Source organism: Lampetra planeri, chromosome 62 (genome assembly GCF_965212315.1).
Source record: "Lampetra planeri chromosome 62, kcLamPlan1.2.h2, whole genome shotgun sequence".
NCBI lineage: Eukaryota > Metazoa > Chordata > Hyperoartia > Petromyzontiformes > Petromyzontidae > Lampetra > Lampetra planeri.
The window spans coordinates 1,847,462-1,868,694 of NC_136168.1; the positions used below are offsets into that span (position 1 = coordinate 1,847,462).

Genomic DNA, 21,233 nt, shown 5'->3' on the forward strand with positions numbered 1-21,233 from the left:
AGCCCCCGTTCGCCACTACGCAGCGTTGATGTGAGCACAGCGCCTGTGCCAGGCTAGGTGCATTTTGAGGCCACGTGAAGCGTCGAAGGCTCGCTGACAGGAGGCCACAGGACAGACCCAGGTGCCATGGGTTTGGCTGACCGAGGTGACTGCCCGATGCGCCCACCTGCACTCCCTAACGTGCCATCTTGCTGCGTTTTAGCCGCTACCCCACACACACGCAAAGACCCCCCACGCGTAGCCTGTAAACAGACTGTCGGGGCAAGTGCTGTTAGCGAGCAGCACCTACGAAGGCTGACACCGCCCGGCCGCCTTTGTCTCCACAGTCCCGGATGTCTCCACGCGCGTGCAGACATCAACAACGAATGACACCCCGAGCCCGACTCGGCAGGTGCACGCCCTCGCCAGGGGCGCTCCTGGCACCCCCTTGCGCCGTCTGTCCTCTTGCCAGGCTGTCTGGGAGGCTGCGTCTCTTATCTCGGCGTCTCCCAGCTCGCCCAATCACACGCCCCACCGCCCCCCCCCCCGAACGAATGCCATCGCTTTCTCGAGTGACAGATCTCGGAACACGAGGCTTGTGGAGACAGAGCGATCGAAACACCCAGAGGGTGCCGCCTGCAAACAACCACAACTAACCCTGGCATGACAAGCGAGGGCAAAGGTTTACCCCTCGTGTAGCCTCCGCAGGCTGTTGGGGCAAGTGCTGCTGCGAGCAAGCACCGATGAAGAACGGCGAGGAGGTGGTGTGGGCCGCACCACGCCCGGCCACCTCTGATTCCCCACAATGTATTGCTTTAAGGCCGAGTCAACCTAAGGGAGGTCCATATATTCGTCTCCGATGTTGGCCCCGCGAGCGGGAATCGAACTCGTGACACGTCTGCTTCGTAGCGCAGCGTGTTCACCTGTGCTCCACACACACACACAGCACCTCCAAACGAGACACACAAGCTACATTTTGATCAACAACAATGAATTACATTGCCGGCGTTTATTCACGATTGGCATCAACGGCGAATATCGGCCACAGGGCGATGTCAACTTGAAGACGACTCGAGCCGGATGAGGCCATTGTTTTAATCGCAGGAGGGGGCGAGGGGGGGGTGGATGTTTTTGCCGTTGGCCGGATCATATAATCATCCGTCCATCTGTGGCGGGTGTTGGAGAGACGTAATTTGTTCTACGATAGCAATTTATAGAACTGGTAACGTGCAACAACCACGAACGACAGGCGTGCCCACGCCCGAGCGATCAGTTAAATGCAACTCAAGTTGAATGCAACTGTGCCGCTTGTACGTGTGTGCGGACGTCGCTGCAACCAGTTTTGCGAGCAATTTGGTCGAACCAGTTGCCTGCAGTACAGACTCCACTTTGCGACCATTGATCCGCTCCGAGGTTTGCAACGAGCTTTAAGTGCTCACCATGCGACCCAGTGCCGGATTATCGTAGTAGCATAAGTAGCTACTACATATGTAGTAGCCGCTACTACGTAGTAGTAGCCGCTACTACGTAGTAGTAGCCGCTACTACGTAGTAGTAGCCGCTACTACGTAGTAGTAGCCGCTACTACTACCGCCTTTGTCTTCAACAGTGGCAATGTTTATACACCGCACCAGGTACTCGTTTGAGGTTGAGTCAACCTAGGGGAAGCCCAGGAACGGTTCAGATAATGGTCACAGGTGTTGGCCCTGAGTGGGAATTGAACCCGGGTTGCGGGGTTCGTAGCGCAGCGTAGCGCTAACCGCTACTACACTACCGCTTCCCACACACACACACACTGACACACACACTGACACACACTGACACACACACACACACGCGGTAGACATTGCCCCGGTTGCACAACTCCTTGCCCAGATGTGGACAAAGCAGGTGCAGGCAGCGATTAGAACAAGAGCCGGTCACGGTGTCCGTAGCGAGATTTACACTTAAACTACACGAGCGTGGGAATGGACATTAGCTACCCGAGGGTAAACCCGTTGTTTAAAGTAGGTGGGGCAGCAACACTCCAGGACGGCTTAAGAAGGTCATCCAGCAGTGGATGGATCACGGACGATGACGATTCCATCAGCACGGTTGATTGCGTGTGCCACGGGAGCAGGAAGGACCGGGTCCAGCGGGCTTCATGAGATTTCTAGGGTCCCTGGGATTAGGGGACCGGGTCCCTGGACTTATGAGGGACTGTCCAATTGGTCTGAGTTCCTTGTCGAGGTCCCATGGTTCAGATCCGAGGTTCCGAAGTTCTAGACTCCTTGGGTCTGAATCGAGTCCTCCATCGATGTTGGATGACGCGTCGCTGGACAAGCGCGATGTCAGGTGCCACGGAAATCTAAAAACCGAATTTTACCGCCGTTGACTTCGCGATATGAATTTGGGATGGGTTCCTTGGGAGGGGTCACTTTTTGGGTCGAATGAAATTGCACGGGTTACCAGAAAATTACATAACACGTTTAAATACATAAATTAAGATAGAATTATCACCCGAGATGGTGGCTGAGATTGCGTTTAGAGGGTAGCGCGGTGCAGAGAACGGCGACGTTGTAAACACGAGGATTGAGCGCTATTTTGTTGGTGCCATGGCGTCGCTATCGTCACGTACGCTGCATAACCTCCCGCGCTATCTTGCGATTGTTCATCACGTTCGGAGTGAAATCGACACCTTTTAAATCGAATCACGTTCCGTAAATTTGTTGGTGACATTATAGAGAAACAACCAAAATAGAGGACTTCCTGTGTACGATCGCTGGAGTCCAGGAACGAGGTTCCAGGAACGAGGTTCCAGGTACGAGGTTCCAGGTACGAGGTTCTGGGTACTGGGTATGAGGCTCCAGGAACGAGGTTCCAGGTAAAAGGTTCCAGAAACGAGGCTCCAGGAACGAGGTTCCAGGAACGAGGTGCCAGGGACTGGATCCAAAGGCCCTCGGTTCCCTCGTGCTGAGCAGACCTGGAATCGATTACAATTCACAGCAACGGCTTTTGGCTGACCATCGAACAAAGACGGCAACTGCATCGCGCGCTGTCAGACGCGCTTCCGCGGCCGTCTGGAATGCTCTTCCTTGCGATATTAGGAAGCCACTGGAGTTATGCACTTTTACGTCTAAATTGTGAACACATTTCTTTGGAACTGCTTTTTATGTTAAGTTTGTTGACTAAGTACGGTGTGAAAGAAGGTCAACATAAGTACATAAATGTGTAATCCGCAACATATTACAATGTAATTGTCCTTCTAACCAACAATGCTGCTCTAATTGGAATTATAATTGACCCCAGTTCTGGTCCTGAGGCCTAGGTTCCTTGCTCAGATCCTAAGGTCCTAAGTTCCCTGTGAAGTTTCCATGATACCAGGCCCGTGCTTGCAAGGTCTCATTGTCCAGGTTGGTTGGCAAGCACCAGTGATTCCAGGTGACCAGGTGATCGGTCTCAAGCTCTTTAGGACTGCTTTTAGTATTTAGTTTGTTGTCCTTCCCCCGCACCTCCGATTAACACGGTTGGCTACGTACGGTGCGAAAGAAGTTCAACGTACACACACACGTACATCTTCCAAGCTGAGTGAGTGTCATAGGTCACGAGTCCCTGCCCAGAGTGAAGGTTCTGTGGTCTGGGTTCATCGCCAAGGTCGGGTTATTCCAGGTCCCAGGGTTGCAGGAACGCGGCATCCCTGGGTTTCTATGGTCCGAGGTCCCAGGAAGGAAAGTTCTGCGGGTCAGGTCCATGACTGGGCTCCGGGTGCGCAGGTCCTGTGCCAGGCGGTGGCCTCGCCTACATCCCCTTGAGTTGCGCCATGAGGTCCTCCAGACTCTGCTCCGTCTCCTCCACGGAGGGCCCCGCGTCTTCAGCCAACTGCTCGGGGAGAAGGGGGTGGGGTTGGTGGGGGACCCGGGGGACAGGGGGGTGGGGTGAGGGGTGAGACCCCAAGGTAAACAAGGAGTGGTGGGAGACCCCGTGGGAGAAGGGGGGGGCAGGAGAGACCCAGGGATAGAGGGGGGATGGGGCAGGGGAGACCCAGAGGAGACCGCGGGGGAGAGGCACCACGCAGTTCGACTTTAGAAGTGAAGGCGGGTCACCCCCGTGTCATCAATCCACTGCTGGATGAGGGGCTTTCTACACCACAGGAATACATACATGTGACCATACTTCACCAAAAAATGGTCACTCCGGAGGGGTGAATTATTTCTACTCTGGTCGCAGTACAATTGTAATGAAAGGGTGCCATCTGTTGACCAGGAGGGATAATCACAGGTATGGGTGCGTTATATGATAGCCAACTAGGAGGGGGGCGTGTCTGGGTTAAAGGTAAAAGGCGGGGTCAATTTGGAAGCTCCGGGAACCTGCTGGAAGGTTCTAGAAGGGGGCGTGGCCGGAGGCGGGGCCTGGCCACGCTACGGAGGATATCGGGGGGACGCGAGCGAGGGTTCGGGGCTTCCGTCGCTGTCTTCACCGCCATCTCTCTTCATCGTCCGGCCGCGTGGCCGATCCTCTGCACGGCTCCCATCGTCGTCGTCGTCGTCGCTATATTAGTCAGCCAGCTATAGAGTTAGACGCCGACGATGGGGCTGTGTGGACGGGTCAGCTATGCGTATCCCGCGTGTATGTATATATCGCCCAGTGATTGTGCCTGTGTGAGAAATAAATAAGGAGCCCTCTACACGTCGTATCTCGGAAGTCGCTCACTACACAATTACTAAATTAAGGTTACAGAAACATTAAACAGATATATGGGGTGACCGGTGTACACATATGTAAATAGATGAGGATATATGATGTCACAGTTAACTTCAAGTGAAGTTATCAGAGAGAATTGAACATGCTATCGCTGGACCATGTCACACTGTGTGATGTGTGCATACCTGTGTGTGTGTGTACCGGTGTGGGGAGCGGTGGTGCAGCGGTTAGGGCGCTGCACTACGAATCCAGCGTCCCGAGTTCGATTCCCGCTCACGGCCAACACCAGTGAAGGATATCTGAACTGGTCCTGGGCCTCCACTAGGTCGACTTAGCCTGAAAAGAGTACCTGGTGTGGTGTGTAGTAAACATCACCACTAGGGAGAGAAAGGCGGTCGGGCGTGGTGCTTGCCACCCACTCCGTCTTGTACCGTTCCGACCTTCATAGGTGCTACTCGCTAACAGCACTTGCCCTAACAGTCTGTTAAGGCTATACGGGGAATCTTTGTCTTTGTATCTGTGTGTAACTGTGTGTGCGTACCCGAGTGCGTACCTGTGTGTGTACCTGTGTGTGTACCTGTGTGTGTGTACCTGTGTGTGTACCTGTGTGTGTCTACCTGTGAGTGTGTACCTGTGTGTGTGTATCTGTGTGTGTACCTGTATGTGTGTACCTGTGTGTGTACCTGTGTGCGTACCTGCGTACGTACCTGTGTGTGTACCTGTGTGCGTGCCTGTGTGTGTGTACCTGTGTGTGTACCTGTGTGTGTGTACCTGTGTGTGTGTACCTGTGTGTGTGTACCTGTGTGTGTGTGTACCTGTGTGCGTACCTGCGTACGTACCTGTGTGTGTACCTGTGTGCGTGCCTGTGTGTGTGTACCTGTGTGTGTACCTGTGTGTGTACCTGTGTGTGTGTGTACCTGTGTGTGTGTCTACCCGTGTGTGTACCTGTGTGTGTGTACCTGTGTGTGTACCTGTGTGAGTACCTGTGTGTGTACGTACCTGTGTACGTACCTGTGTGTGTACCTGTGTGTGTCTACCTGTGTGTGTGTACCTGTGTGTGTGTACCTGTGTCTGTGTACCTGTGTCTGTACCTGTGTGTGTGTACCTGTGTGTGTACTTGTGTGTGTACCTGTGTACGTACCTGTGTGTGTACCTGTGTGTGTGTGTACCTGCGTACGTACCTGTGTGTGTACCTGTGTGTGTGTGTACCTGTGTGTGTACCTGTGTGTGTACCTGCGTGCGTACCTGCGTACGTACCTGCGTGTGTACCTGCGTGCGTGCCAGTGTACGTACCTGTGTGTGTACCTGTGTGTGTGTACCTGTGTGTGTGTACCTGTGTGCGTGCCTGTGTGTGTACCTGTGTGTGTACCTGTGTGCGTGCCAGCGTACGTACCTGTGTGTGTACCTGCGTGCGTGCCAGCGTACGTACCTGTGTGCGTACCTGCGTGCATGTACCTGCGTACGTACCTGTGTGCGTACCTGTGTGTGTACCTGCGTACGTACCTGTGTGTGTACCTGTGTGTACCTGCGAGCGTGTAGCTGCGTACGTACCTGTGTGTGGACCTGTGCGGGTTTGGTGTAGGCGAGTCGCACCCCTGGCACAAGAACAACTCCCGGGCTCCCCTCCTCCTCCTCGCCCGCCTCCGTTGACGTCTCAGCCAACAACTCTATCCCTGCAGGCAGGACACACAAAGACACACGTAGATATATAATATATATGTACACAGACAAAGATCTCCTGTACAGCCTGCATAGACTGCTGCGGCAAGTGCTTTTAGCGAGCACCAATAGAGGCCTGCACGAGGCACGAGGGGGTGGGGTGGCCTGGACCATGCCTGGCTGCCTTTGTGTTTCCAGGGCTGATGTTTGGACACTTCACCAAGTGCTAATTTAAGGCTTAGAGCTCAACCGAGGGGATGCCCAGGACTGGTTGAGATAGTCGCCACCGCTGTAGGCCTTGTGCGCAAATCGAACGGGGGTTTGTAGCTTTCTGTGTGTGTGTACGTGTGTGTGTACATGCGTGTGTACGTGCGTGTGTACGTGTGTGTGTACGTGTGTGTGTACATGCGTGTGTACATGCGTGTGTACATGCGTGTGTGTACATGCGTGTGTGTGTACATGCGTGTGTGTACATGCGTGTATACGTGTGTCCGGCAAAAATAACCCCCTACCTCGTCTCCTGGCCAAACCCCATTTGGCGGAGCCAGGAGACTGAATCGCCTTGCCAGGCACGCTGAGGAGAGGCTTGCGGAGCCCCAATGCGGTTTCAGGAAAGGGCGGTCCTGCACAGATGCCATATTCTCTATCCGTCTGCTACAGCAGAGGTGTAGACAATTCCAACAAAACCTACATCTCTGCGTTATAGACCTGGTCAAGGCCTATGATACCATCAGTAGGCCTGGGCTCTGGGTTGTTCTTCGTGCTTTCGGAGTCCCTGACCCTCTGCTCATGTTCATTCAGGACCTTCATGATGGTGAGTGGGCCCTGGTAAAACTACGTGGCCGGGAGTCGGAGCCATTCCCTGTTCACCTTGGGGTGCGACAAGGATCTCCTCTGGCTCCCACATTATTTAACATCTAGGTTTGAATATTTCGTGACTGCAGGGATCCATACTCTTTGGTTATTTCGGTAAAGTCACGTAGGTAGAAAATAAATTAAATCACGACGTTTCGGGTGCAACACAAGCGTCCGTCATCAGGTGGGACAACCACAGCAAGAAACAACTTCAGCAATTGAAAGATCTGGACAAAGTCCCATCGGTGAGCTCCTCCGGCAGGCAAGGCTGCGTTTGCTGGGTCATGTAGCCCGCATGCCCAGTCACCGCATGCCTAAACAACTTTTGTTCGGCCGGATCGAGGGGGCTAAACGGGCGCGGCACGGGCTAGAGAAGAGATGGAGTGATGTGGTACAGGAGGACGTGGAGCTGAGTGGACTTGCCGATGACTGGTACCAGCGGTGTCAAGATCGGCCTCAGTGGAGGAGGCTCGTGAAGGACGCTACTGGGCAGTTGGAGGCAGTCGCCCTCCAACAACAACGGAGGGCGGAGGAGCGACGCTCACAACAACGAGCGGAGCGCCGGGTGGCTAAAGCACAGCAAGTTGCCACAGTAGGGGCACAGGTGGTGCATCAGCCAGCCGTCTCAGTCAGTCAACCTGTGGCACCTGCTGAGTCTGCCCCATGACCTCCTGCCAGCGGGCGTTCGACACTTCACGTGGCCTCAAGGTGCACATAGCCTGGCACAAGCGTCGTGGTGACGTCACCGCCACTTAATGGCGAATGGCGGTTGTTGTTGTTGTACGTGTCTGTGTACGTGTGTGTACGTTAGTCTGTGCGTGTCTTTGTTTTTCTCACAGTTAGTGCACTGCGCTACAAACCTGGCGACCCAGGTTTGATTCCCGCTCACGGCCAACATATGTAGGGATTATCTGAACCGGTCCTGTGTCTCTCCTCGGTCGACTCGTCCTCAAATGACTACCTGGTGCGGTGTGTAAACATCGCCACTGGGGAGACAAAGACGGCCGGGTGTGGTGCTGGCCACCCACCCCCTCGTGTGCCGTGCCGGCCTTCATGGGTGCTCGCTAACAGCACTTGCCCCAACAGGCTGCTAGGGCTATATGGGGGATCTTTGTGCGTGTCTGTGTGTGTCTGTGGGGAGCGGCAGTGGAGTGGTTAGCGCACCTCGCTATGGAACCGGGCGACCCGAGTTCGATTCCCGCTCACGACCAATAACAGTGGTGAATATTTGAACCGGTCCTGGGCCTCCCCTAGGTCGACTCGGCATTAAATCAGAACCTACTGCGGTGTGTAAACATCAGCACTGGGGCGAGGAGACAAAGGTGGCCGGGCGTGGCGCTTTTCCACCCTCTCTCCCCCTTGTGTGGCGTGCCGACCTTCATCGGTGTTACCGAGAACGGCACTTGCCCAAACGGTCTGTTAAAGTATATTCTTGGTTCTTTCGGTAAAGTCACGGATATAGAAAATCAAAATAAAATAATAAATTAAAATAAAAAAAAAGCAAAAAACCACGACGTTTCTTCGTCTGTTCAAGGCCATACGGGGTTCTTTGTCTTGTAGGTGCGTGCGGCTTGCTCGCCCTCTCACCCCAATCGTTATCTTCGTGCAGGGGGGCCGCCTCCTTTTCCGGTGGGGCTGCAGGAGGCTCCTGACGGGGCTTCGCCTGGTGGTGGTGGTGGGGGGGAGGGGTGGGGGGAGGGGGTGGGGGGGGGAGCGAGGGTGGTGAGGGACGATGCGGCCTAGCGCTATCGCGCTGCAGATATTCACCGTTCGAGAATCCAGCAGCCGCCCCGATTGTTACCGCGGGTCTAACAGCCGTGGCGATAACAACCCTGGCAATAACAGCCGTGGCAATAACAACCCTGGCAATAACAGCCGTGGCAATAACAACCCTGGCAATAACAGCCGTGGCAATAACAACCCTGGCAATAACAGCCGTGGCAATAACAACCCTGGCAATAACAACCCTGGCAATAACAGCCGTGGCAATAACAACCCTGGCGATATCAACACTGCGCGCCATCTGCGTCACTCGCAGTGGAGACGTTACGGGTGCCATGACATCATTCGCAAGAGCAGGCCATTCGTGTGGCCGAGCCGGCATCAACATTTTAGCCAAATTCTAAGACATTACTCAAGCGGCGCGTCGCATGGCGATCGCCACCCACAGGCAGACCGTCTTGCTCAATGGGCTTGGTCATTGTCACGTCCCGACCCCGTGCCCCTAATGGACATCTGCGAAAAAGAAGATATTTATAACTCATCGGATTCCTTCTCCCATACAAATAAAAACTCTGATTACTCTGGAAACCAACATCTCGTTCTCATGGCCCCAGGCCACAAATGAGACTCTTTTGACTTCCACCTGGCTAAACCCAACTAGAAACTTGAACTGGACGAACGGAGAAATGGAGAAGACGGAGAGAGATGGGCTGGGTGGGGGTGTGGGGGGGGAGAGGGGTGCGGGGCGGGTGGGGTAATTGGGGGGGGGGGGGGGGAGCGCGGCACGAGGTAGCAGGCGTCACCTGGAACTCGCGCTGGCGCTGGCAGCAGTAGTGCTCGTCGCACGTGGGGTTGGGCTGCATGGCCATGCTGGGGAAGAAGTCCTGCATCGCATTGTAGCCCAGGTAGCGGCTCACCTCGCCGAACCCCAGCAGGTACCTGCCACAAAAAACCCCGCCCACCAGCATAGCCTTTCATAATATGTTGGGGCAAGAGCTGTTCGCGAGGACAACCTATGAAGGCCAACACCACGTCCGTCCTGTTTAACACGAACTCAAACCATTACCATAATGCAAATCTCTCACTTGAACAATATCATTTACTTTTCGATTTAAAGCTTTCGTGACTGCAGGGATTCATCTTCTTGGTTCTTTCGGTAAACTCACGTAGAAGGGAAGTAATAAAATAATAAAAATAAAACATAATAAAATTATTCTCACAACGTTTCGGCCACAACGCAAGCAGCCGTCCTCAGGTGAAAACCAGGTCCGTCGAGGCGACAGAGTCTGAATGAAACAGCACACGAGCTTGGAGCATATATATAAGCTGGGCGCCTTGACAAAGGAATTTGCATATCAAGAGGAATTTAGCATATTTATGGGAGTTGCAGGAATGTGATTAGTACTACATATGCATGTGCATCATGCAGGATTAACAGCATCAAAGGGAGCTGCAGTTGCTGCTGCTGCTGCTGCAGTTGCTGCTGCTGCAGTTTCTGCTGCTGCAGTTTCTGCTGCTGCTGCAGTTGCTGCTGTTGCAGTTGCTGCCTTATCCATTTTAATATAACACTATGTATTATTCTACCCACCCTAATGTGTATCACACTGCTATATATTTACTATACAATTACGACACCATACATTACTCTGCACACTGCACCATGCCAGTGAGTGGAACGCGGTCTGAAAGTCACCGTAAACGTGAACACAATCAGTTAAGATCCGAAATGGTTTATTACGTCCTTCCAATGATTGCTAAGCCAGAATCCATCTTCTCGGTTGAAATTGTCTCTGAGGACGGCTGCTTGCGTTGTGGCCGAAACGTCGTGAGAATAATTTTATTATGTTTTATTTTTATTATTTTATTACTTCCCTTCTATGTGACTTAACCGAAAGAACCAAGAAGAGAAATATCATTTACACTCATATTGAACAACAACCCCTGTGAACAACCCCCACTAACCCCAACAACAACCCCCACTAACCCCTACAACAATCCCCACTAAAACCTACAACAATCCTCACTAACCATACAACAACCCCACTAAACCCTACAACAACCCCACTAACACCTACAACAACCCCCACTAACTGGTACAAACACTCTCGCTAACCCCTAACCTTGGTATGCGTGGTGGTGGTGGTGGAGAGGCGTGCTTAGGGTTAGAGGTGTGCTGGTGAGAATGAGGGTGGACATGGTGTGGTGGAGACGATGGTGGTGAGCATGGTGATGAGCGTGGTGGCAAGCGCGGTGGTGAACGTGGTGGCGAGCGTGGTGGTGAACGTGGTGGCGAGCGTGGTGGTGAGCGTGGTGGTGAGCGTGGTGGTGAACGTGGTGGTGAACGTGGTGGTGAGCGTGGTGGTGAGCATGGTGATGAGCGTGGTGGCGAGCGTGGTGGTGAACGTGGTGGCGAGCGTGGTGGCGAGCGTGGTGGCGAGCGTGGTGGCGAGTGATGATGAGCATGGTGGTGAGCATGGTGGTGAGCGTGGTGGTGAACATGGTGGTGAGCGTGGTGGCGAGTGAGGGTGGCGTGGTGGCGAGCGTGGTGGCGAGCGTACTTGAGCGCGTTCTGCACCAGGAGGCCCGCCACCACCCCCATGGTGGTGGGGAGGCTAGCGGCACAGACGCCGTCCCTCTTCAGCGCCTTCTCGTCCATGTTGGCAGCGACCACCAGCGGAGGGGCGCACTGTGGGCGGGCACCGACAAGGGCGACCAAAGTGAAACCACACGGTCGTGGCCGGGAGGAAGGGCCGTAGCCCCGAACACGTCACCTGTTACGTATGTTTTCCCGTTTAAGGCCAAGGAAGTTCTACTGACGAACGTGTCGAGTTCCTCGGTGCATTTCACCTCTATAACCACCGTTAATCAGGACGCGCATCGCACAGATGCAGCCAGTGGTCAGTCCGGACGGGCCCCACGTTTGTTTTCGATACGGGTATTTTTCCGCGAAAAATCGTGGCATTTTTGCGTCCACCATCTTCTCAGTTCAACTTTAAAAACATTTTTACCAGGTAAGGCCCCCTGAGCTATGTGTAGCTCTCTTTCAGAAGCGAGCTGGCAACAAATGATAGCTCAACGAAGTGGCTTAGCATCGTGTGGAAATTTAGAGCAGCCGAATACTCTAAACGCGTGATGTCGATTCTAAATCTGGAGGGAAAAACCGGAGGACCTGGAGAAAGATCTACACGACCACGGGGAGAGACATACGCAAACTCCAAATATACAGGCATCAGGGCCGGGATCAACCCCACGACCTCCTGTATACCAGACGAGGTAGTTAACATCTCGCCACCATGGCAGCACACATTAACCATAACCACCACGCGGGTCAATATCTAATACAGATCCCGTGATGTGAATATAAAAAAAGGGTTCGAGTCCTTTAATTGGGAGAGAAAACAAAACACACGGCAACATCGAACGGCCTATTGGCAGACTGGTGGCCACTTGGAGGCCGACGGCGTGGGTTCACCACGTGCCCCGCAGAGACAGCTGCCAACGGGGGTCTCCCTGGGCTCAACTCCAGCAGGACACTGGAGTTGTCAATGTGAGATGTAAGGCGCGTTGAAGTGCGGCGCTGTGCGATCCAGTGTAGGGGTGTTGGTGTGGCGCCCGCGTGCTGGTGTGGGCGTGCGTGCTAGCGTGGTGCCCGTTCCCAAGCTGGTGTGCGAGCTGGTGTGGCATGTGCACGCCTCGCTGCTGATGTGGCTCCCGTCCCCGTGTGGTGCCCCGTGCTGGTGTGGCGCACGTGCCGCTGCTGCGTGTGTGGTGTCGGTGTCGTGTGCGTGGAACACTGCCAGCGTGGTGCCCGTGCCGGTGTGCCACGTGTGGTGTGTGTACCCGTGCGGTGTGTGTACCCGTGTGGTGTGTGTACCCGTGTGGTGTGTTGTGGTGTGTGTACCCGTGTGGTGTGTGTACCCGTGTGGTGTGTTGTGGTGTGTGTGCCCGTGTGGTGTGTGTACCCGTGTGGTGTGTTGTGGTGTGTGTGCCCGTGTGGTGTGTGTACCCGTGTGGTGTGTTGTGGTGTGTGTCCCCGTGTGGTGTGTGTACCCGTGTGGTGTGTTGTGGTGTGTGTGCCCGTGTGGTGTGTGTGCCCGTGCGGTGTGTGTACCCGTGTGGTGTGTGTACCCGTGTGGTGTGTGTACCCGTGTGGTGTGTTGTGGTGTGTGTGCCACGTGTGGTGTGTGTACCCGTGCGGTGTGTGTACCCGTGTGGTGTGTGTCCCCGTGTGGTGTGTGTCCCCGTGTGGTGTGTGTACCCGTGTGGTGTGTTGTGGTGTGTGTGCCCGTGTGGTGTGTGTACCCGTGTGGTGTGTTGTGGTGTGTGTACCCGTGTGGTGTGTTGTGGTGTGTGTACCCGTGTGGTGTGTCCCCGTGTGGTGTGTGTACCCGTGTGGTGTGTTGTGGTGTGTGTACCCGTGTGGTGTGTGTGCCCGTGTGGTGTGTGTACCCATGTGGTGTGTTGTGGTGTGTGCCCGTGTGGTGTGTGTGCCCGTGTGGTGTGTTGTGGTGTGTGTACCCGTGTGGTGTGTCCCCGTGTGGTGTGTGTACCCGTGTGGTGTGTTGTGGTGTGTGTACCCGTGTGGTGTGTTGTGGTGTGTGTGCCCGTGTGGTGTGTGTGCCCGTGTGGTGTGTGTGCCCGTGTGGTGTGTGTACCCGTGTGGTGTGTGTGCCCGTGTGGTGTGTGTGCCCGTGTGGTATGTGTACCCGTGTGGTGTGTTGTGGTGTGTGTGCCCGTGTGGTGTGTGTGCCCGTGTGGTGTGTGTGCCCGTGTGGTGTGTGTGCCCTTGTGGTGTGTGTACCCGTGTGGTGTGTGTACCCGTGTGGTGTGTGTACCCATGTGGTGTGTGTACCCGTGTGGTGCCCCGTGCTGGTGTGGTGCATGTGCCGGTGTCGTGTGCGTGGAACACTGCCAGCGTGGTGCCCGTGCCGGTGTGCCACGCGTGGTGCCTGTGCGGTGTTTACCGCGAAGCAGGCTGTCTCGCCAGGAATGATGAGCTGGATGTGGCCGGACACGGCGTTCTCACTCACCCCCGACTCAATCCACACCTGGCTCAGCTCGTTACATGCCTAGGGACATCATCATTATCAACATCAGCATCAACATCATCCGCATCAGCCACAACCGGCCCACCTCATTACACGCCTGGGACTATCATCAACTTGATAATTCACGTGATAAATATAATTCACAGCAGGGGTCCGTTCAAAAGAGCAGTGCGCTCCAGAGCGCTGTTCGATTTTGAACGACTCTGCTGGCCCCGCGCGCATTTGTCACAATGGCGGGAGCGAACGGTCCGTGGAGCTGGAGGGGTGAGGACATTCGATGGGCGCTACCAGAGCCAACCGTGACGAGCTCTGGAGTGACGTGTCCCGGCGGGGCACGGCGTGTGGTGCTGTGGCGTGACCGCGTGGCCACATGGACCACCCACCGTGTTGATGGCCATGCGCGCTTCAAAGTTGTCGACGCAGCAGAGGACCAACTCGACAGGCCGGCCCTCCTGCAGGCCCCCGTGACTGTGCAAAGACAAAGATTCCCCACATAGCCTTGAAGAGATTGTTGGGGCAAGTGCTGTTAACCGGCACCTATGAAGGCACGACGCACGAGGGAGGTGTGACCAGAACTACGCCCGGCCACCTTTGCCTTCTCAGTGCTGATGTTAAGGTACTTATTTGCGGCTCAGTCGACCTAGGGTAGGCCCAGGACGGTTCAAATAATCGTCACTGTTATTGGTCGCAAGAAGGAATCGAACTCGGGTCGCCGGGTTCATATCGCTGCGCACTGACTGCGACACTGCCGCTCTACATCATTAACCATATCTGCTGCACACACACATGCACACAAACACACAATCACACAAACACACATGCACACAAACACACACGCACACAAACACATGCACACAAACACATGCACACAAACACACACGCACACAAACACATGCACACACAAACACACGCATCACTCCAGGCCTCTAAGGATCCATCGGCCGGTTCGAACTTTTGATCGCAACGGTGTCGTTGTACGGAGGTGTCGCAAGAAAGTGGGAAGAGGCCGAAGGAACGTCGATCTGACCTCACTCGCTCCATGAAGTGCTGGAAGTTGCCCATGGTGGTGATGTTGTAGTTGTGCGTTTCAAACTGCACGTCCGGGTTGATGTTCCTGCAGGGGGACGGGAGATGAAACGGGAGTGAGGGGAGGGGAGGGTGGGGCAAGGTGCATCGTTCTCGCGCGGCGCTGCCCTGCGCACGTTTCCGCGTTCCCCCGCCGCGCCGCCGTGCATACCGCAGGGTGTGCTCCGCCGCCTCCACTTTGCTCATGCCCGCCTGCTGCGGCTGGAAGAAGAGCCGGTTCATGTTGGCCAGCTCCACTTTGTCGTAGTCGAACAGCAGCAGCTAGAGCGCACGCACGCGGGCGCAGGTCAAGGCGGTGGCGACGCGCGAGCCAAGTGCGACGGGCGGTGCGACTTGCGTGCGTGGGAGAGATAATCGTCGTCTTCAGGGTGCGTATCAGGGCGCGTCACATGCGATAAGCGACTTGCGTGACAACACCTCGTCTCTCAACCATTTGAAAAGGCACCCCCAGCAGCAGCTGTCCCCTGTGAGGCACACGGTGGCTGGGCACATGGCCTGCAAGCAGGCGTGAGTCTGCCAGTGGGGGGCGATGATCACTGTGTAGTCTCACTTTGGAAATAAATAAAAAAGGCTCAACACGTTCGTGGCATTTTTACGTGCTGACTGAGGAGCTTTACCCAAAACGTCTCCTATTTTTTGGTTGTCCTTTCAAGTGCAGCATTATTGAGGAAACACGTTGAGCTCGTGTTGTTCATTGCGCTTGCGCAACGCTGCCGACGCAGCACCGGCTGCTGCAGCACCATTGCCAAAATATTGCGCCGGTAGTTAAAGTATAAAAAAATAACCTCCATTCAATGGGAGGTCGCTCGCTCCTTCTCTGCAGCTGCCCGCAAAGGTCTGTGACTCCCTATCCCTGATCATATGGAGCTGCAGATGATCCTTCGGCACGTTCCAATCCAGGATCGGGATCGCACTCATCGACTCCACGTGGACCGACCCGCTCCCTCTGGAGCAGACGCGGCGAGCGAGCGGCAGCGGCGGCCCTCACCTTCCCCACGCCGCAGCGAGTCAGCATCTCGGCCGTGACGCTGCCGACGCCGCCCACACCCACGACCGCCACTGCCACGTCGCGGATGTGCTGGCACCGTGGGCAATGAGCCGGGAGAGTGAGGGGGGGGGGGGCGATGGGAGGCAGGGCGGTAGGGGGGGGTCACAAAGAAACAGAGTCAAAGTCACATCAATGTTCAGCAGCAATGAATCCCTTGATAAGCATTTTATTAATTTAAATATTTCAGCTGGATAGTCCCTCCAGAAGACAACGTCTAAATTTAAAGGTTGTAGATGGACACGTGGGGTGTCCAGGGTGTCGATGGACATTTATGACAATACGTCCAGGGTGTCAATTGGGTTTTGACGCGGCCCAGCTGGTAGCGCGTTCGCCGCTTGCTCCAGAGGTTCGTGGTTCGAAACCAGCGGCCGCCCTGGTTATTACGACGGATGTAATAACCAGTAGTCACTGTGATACTACGACTAAGTGCCGCCCACTTCACTCACAACTAAAGTTTGGCTGAAACACGTGATAACCGCCAGGCTTGACTCAAGACCCAGTGTACGTATGTATGCTGGGCTCTGTGGTGGCGAGATGTTAACTACGTCGCCTGGTATGCAAGAAGTCGTGTGTTCGATCCCAACCCTGATGCCTGTATATATGGAGTTTGCATGTTTCTCTCCCCGTGGCCGTGTGGATTTTTCTCCGGGTCCTCCAGTTTTTCCCTCCACATTCAGAATCAACATCACGCGTTTAGAGTATTTGGCTGCTATAGATTTCCACGCGATGACGATGATAAGCCACTTTGCTGAGCTCTCATTTGTGGCCAGGTCGCTTCTAAACAAGAGCTGGCTCAGTGGGCCTTGCCTGGTAAAATAAAGAATATAATTCATGTTGAACAGTGCTCCGAATGGTGCAGAGGGAATGAGGCCGGCTGGGTTGTCTCACCCACCTCATAATTGTCCACCACCCCCATCCTCTTGAGCGCCATCAGCCGACTGCGCAGTACAACACACGGGGAGACGCGTCAAGGAGGGCGGTAATGCGCGTCGTTGTGTGGCGCTGTGTGTGGCGCTGTGTGGTGCTGTGTGTGGTGGTGTGTGGTGGTGTGTGGTGGTGTGTGGTGCTGTGTGTGGTGTGGTGGTGTGTGGTGGTGTGTGGTGGTGTGTGGTGGTGTGTGGTGGTGTGTGGTGCTGTGTGTGGCGCTGTGTGTGGTGGTGTGTGGCGCTGTGTGTGGCGCTGTGTGTGGCGCTGTGTGTGGCGCTGTGTGTGGCGGTGTGTGTGGTGGTGTGGTGGTGTGTGGTGGTGTGTGGTGGTGGAGTCTCTCACCTGTAGGGGTTGCTGTGTGTGTGCTGCTGTGCGTGTGTGCTGCTGGGGAGCGGTAGTGTAGCGGTTAGCGCACTGCGCTATGAACCCGGCACCCCGAGTTCGATTGCCGCTCACGACCGACACCAGTGACAATTATCTGAACCGGTACTGCGCCTCCCCTAGGTCGACTCAACCTCAAATGAGTACCTAGTGCAGTGTGTAGTAACATCGCCACTAGGGAGACAAAGGCGCCGGGCGTGGTGCTGGCCACCCACCCCCTCGTGTGCCATGCCGGCCTTCATAGGTGCTGCTCGCTAACAACAGTCTGTTAAGGCTATATGGGATATCTGTAGGAGGCGGCTTACCGCAGCCTTCGCTCGGAGATTCGGAGATCCGTGCGGCGCTGCAAGGATGAGTGGTGGGCGCGGATTGTTGAGGAGATGGAATCTGCCTCAGTAGCCCGCACAAATCAATGTTTTATTACATCAAAAAGTAACTTGCAGCGCCTCACCTATCACCATCCTTAAGGGAAAGAACGATAATCCGATCTCCGACCCCCAGGTACAGGGCTGCAGGTTTTCAGAACATTTTTGGGAGGTCTTGGGGGAGGGGAATTCCCTCAGCCCAGGCAACATCATGGGGCAAGATAGGGACGACCCTGCTAGGGCTGCCGTGCCTCAAATATTGGCAAAAGTAGCCGCCTCTCCTGAATGGTTGGCTGAGGTGTCATCTGTGGAGGAAGCGTGACGGGCGATCCGAAGTCTGAGACCAGGAAAAGCGCCGGGCAGAGACGATCTCCCAAGCGTAATGCTGAGGGAGGGTGGCATCTGTGTGCAGACTGCCCTACATGACATCATCACAACTGTGTGGACCACAGGACGGGCTCCGCAGACTGTAACAACTATAGGGGCATCTCTCTTCTCAGTGTCTCAGGAAAGGTCCTGGAAAGGATTATTCAACATCGCCTTGCCAGGCACGCTGAGGAGAGCACCCCAATGTGGTTTAATATTTTCTGTCCGTCTGCTAAGGCAGAGGTGTAGGGAATTCCAACAAGACCTACATCTCTGCTTTATTGACCTGGTCAAGGCCTATGATACCATCAGTAGGCCTGGGCTCTGGGTTGTTCTTCGTGCTTTCAGAGTCCCTGACCCTCTGCTCACGATCATTAAGGGCTCTCATGATGGTGAGCAGGCCCGGATAAAACTACGTGGCCGGGAGTCAGAGCCATTCCCTGTACACCTTGGGGTGTGACAGAGATGTCCTCTGGCTCCCACATTATTTAACATTATCTTTGACCACGTAGTTCGAGAAGCTTTCCATGGCTGTACCAGAGGAATTTCCATCTGGTACAGATACAACGGGAGGCTGATCGATGCCCGGGTGCGGTCAATGGATAGCTCCCTATTGGTCAACCATGTTATGTATGCTGATGATTGCTGCTCACTCAGAGAAGGAGTTGGAGGCGCTGCTGCTGAACCTGGAGTGTGCCACTAAGAGGTGGTCTTACCATCAGAAACATTCCGGCTGGCATGCCTACGATGCATCCTGGGTTTAACCAGGCTGGATTGTGTGAGGAGCTCACAAATCGTTGAAGATCTGGACACATCCCCATCAGTGAGCTCCTCCGGCAGGCAAGGTTGGATCATGTAGCCCACATGCCCAGCCACCGCATGCCCAAGCAGCGTCTGTTGGCCGCATAGAGGGGGCTAAACGGGCACGACATGGGCTGGAGAAGAGATGGAGTGATGTGGTATGGGAGGATGTGGAGCTGAGTGGACTTGCCGATGACCGATTGGTACCAGCGGTGTCAGATCGGCCTCTATGGAGGAGGCTCGTGAAGGACGCTGCTGCTGGGCAGTTGGAGGCAGTCGTACTCCAGCAACAGCGGAGGGCAGAGGAGCGACGCTCACAACAACGAGCCGTGGGGCTAAAACGCAGCAAGTTGGCACAGTAGGGGGTACAGCTGGTGGCCCATCTACCGGTCATCTCAGTCACCCAACCCAAGGCACCTGCTGGGTCTGTCCCGAGACCTCCTCTTGTCAGCGAGCCTTCGACACTTCGCGTGGCCTCAAAGTGCACCTGGCCTGGTACAGGTGCCGTGGTGAAGTCACCGTCACTTCGTGGCGAATAGCGGGTATTGGTGTGCTGCTGGCGGAGTCTCACGCCTGTAGCGGTGGTGGTGAGCGGTGGTGGTGAGCGGTGGTGGTGAGCGGTGGTGGTGAGCGGTGGTGGTGAGCGGAGGTGGTGAGCGGAGGTGGTGTGTGGTGGTGGAGGTGAGTGGAGATGGTGGTGAGTGGAGTCTCCCGCCTGTAGGGATTGCTGTGTGTGTGATGGTGGTGAGTGGTGGAGGTGAGTGGTGGAGATGGTGGTGAGTGGAGTCTCCCGCCTGTAGGGATTGCTGTGTGTGTGTGGTGGTGGTGGTGAGTGGTGGAGATGGTGGAGTGGTGGTGAGTGGAGGTGAGTGGAGGTGAGTGGTGGAGTGGTGGTGGAGTCTCCCGCCTGTAGGGGTTGCTGTGTGAGTGATGGTGGTGAGTGGTGGAGGTGAGTGGTGGAGATGGTGGTGAGTGGAGTCTCCCGCCTGTAGGGGTTGCTGTGTGTGTGGTGGTGAGTGATGGTGGTGGAGGTAAGTGGTGGTGGTGGAGTGGTGGTGGAGTGGTGGTGGAGTGGTGGTGGAGTGGTGGTGGAGTGGTGGTGGAGTGGTGGTGGAGTGGTGGTGGAGTGGTGGTGGAGTCTCCCGCCTGTAGGGGTTGCTGTGTGAGTGATGGTGGTGAGTGGTAGTGGTGAGTGGTGGTGGTGATGGTGGAGGTGAGTGGTGGAGTCTCCCACCTGTAGGGGTTGCTGTCCACCACCTCCGCGCTCATGGTCGCGATGCGGGGACGACTCTCGCCGCCCCGCGCCGCTGCGCGCTCCGCGGCCAACGTCGCCTCCAGCTCCCGCACGCGCGCCTCCAGCTCCTCCAGGCGAGCCGCAGCCATCGCGATCTCTCTCTTCGCTCTCTTCCCCCGAACTCTCCCCGCGTCGCTTCTTTCCTTTCGCGTTCGTTGACTGTCCACCCTCCAAGTCGATCCGATTCCCCCACGATTTACTCAGGTGGAAGAATCGAATCCGTTTTAATTCCAACCCTCAAGTGTTTTTTTTAACGTAAATATAAAAAAAAATGTCCTCATCGTCCCTCACGTCAGACATTGCAACAGTCTGACGTTAACCCCTCCAGGGTTTTAAGCAACAAAAACGCGGCGGAATGAGTGTTGGGGGAATCGACGCTGTAGAAGTGGCCGCGCGTCGAATCGCTTCGTCCAAAAAGAATCGATCCGCGCGCCACGCGACTGCCTCGTCATTACAATCGGCCCGCCGGCTCGCGCCTCGCCCACGTGACGCGCGGGGACCAATCGGCGGCTCGCGTTTAAGTGCCGCTCAAGGCAAATAGACCACGTGGGTGTCCTGCATCCTACTGCAGAAGGTGCCAATGCCCGAAACGTCGCGCGTTACTTTTCTCTTTAAGGCCCACTGCGTTGTTGTCGAATGCACAGCAGAGACGGGTCATCGCCCGAAACGTTGCCTATGTAATGTCTACTTTGTAGTAATCAGAATATTCACTAGATACCGCAGGAATCCGATGAGCTGTGAAGCTCTTTGTCACAGATGTCCCAGTCGGGGCACGGGGCCAGAACGTGACAACAAACGTCACAATATGAAGCTCACACAGAGTTCTTGACGAATGTTTTATATATTTATTAAAATTTCACACCCACTGCGTTATTGTAAAATTCACCATAGAGAAGGGTCATCGCCCGAAACGTCGCCATAAAGTCCCGAACTATTTTATTGAACTAATGGTATAATGTGTTTATATATATAGGGACTTTATAGACGCCATGTATTTTTTTTTATATTTAAATGCCACAACAC

General features: G+C 55.1%; 1 protein-coding gene across 2 annotated transcripts; it reads right to left on the bottom strand.

Annotated features, from left to right (window-relative positions):
* Positions 1-953: 953 nt before the first annotated feature.
* On the bottom strand, positions 954-21,226 carry UBA5 (ubiquitin like modifier activating enzyme 5). Of its 2 annotated transcripts, none has more exons than XM_078619184.1 (12): positions 20,151-21,226; positions 16,969-17,014; positions 16,017-16,106; positions 15,180-15,289; positions 14,970-15,056; positions 14,326-14,410; positions 13,859-13,963; positions 11,453-11,580; positions 9,698-9,833; positions 8,760-8,835; positions 6,210-6,331; positions 954-3,836 (listed from the first exon to the last, which is right to left on the bottom strand). In XM_078619184.1, exons 1-12 carry the CDS (start codon positions 20,297-20,299, stop codon positions 3,756-3,758), a joined length of 1,215 nt encoding a protein of 404 aa, XP_078475310.1. In that variant the 5' UTR covers positions 20,300-21,226; the 3' UTR covers positions 954-3,755. The 2 variants fall into 2 exon arrangements, with proteins under 2 accessions (XP_078475310.1, XP_078475311.1); XM_078619185.1 differs by lacking the exon at positions 20,151-21,226 and adding an exon at positions 17,346-17,516.
* Positions 21,227-21,233: the final 7 nt, after the last annotated feature.

What these genes read in the sequence shown, in the direction of transcription:
- UBA5 (XM_078619184.1), bottom strand. Translation starts at nt 20,299, where the DNA reads ATGGCTGCGGCTCGCCTGGAGGAGCTGGAGGCGCGCGTGCGGGAGCTG. An exon ending in GTGGACAGCAACCCCTACAG is followed by an intron (nt 17,015 to 20,150) that starts GTGGGAGACTCC and finishes TGTACTGCGCAG; the next exon opens with TCGGCTGATGGCGCTCAAGA. An exon ending in CGCGCATGGCCATCAACACG is followed by an intron (nt 13,964 to 14,325) that starts GTGGGTGGTCCA and finishes TGATGTCCCTAG; the next exon opens with GCATGTAACGAGCTGAGCCA.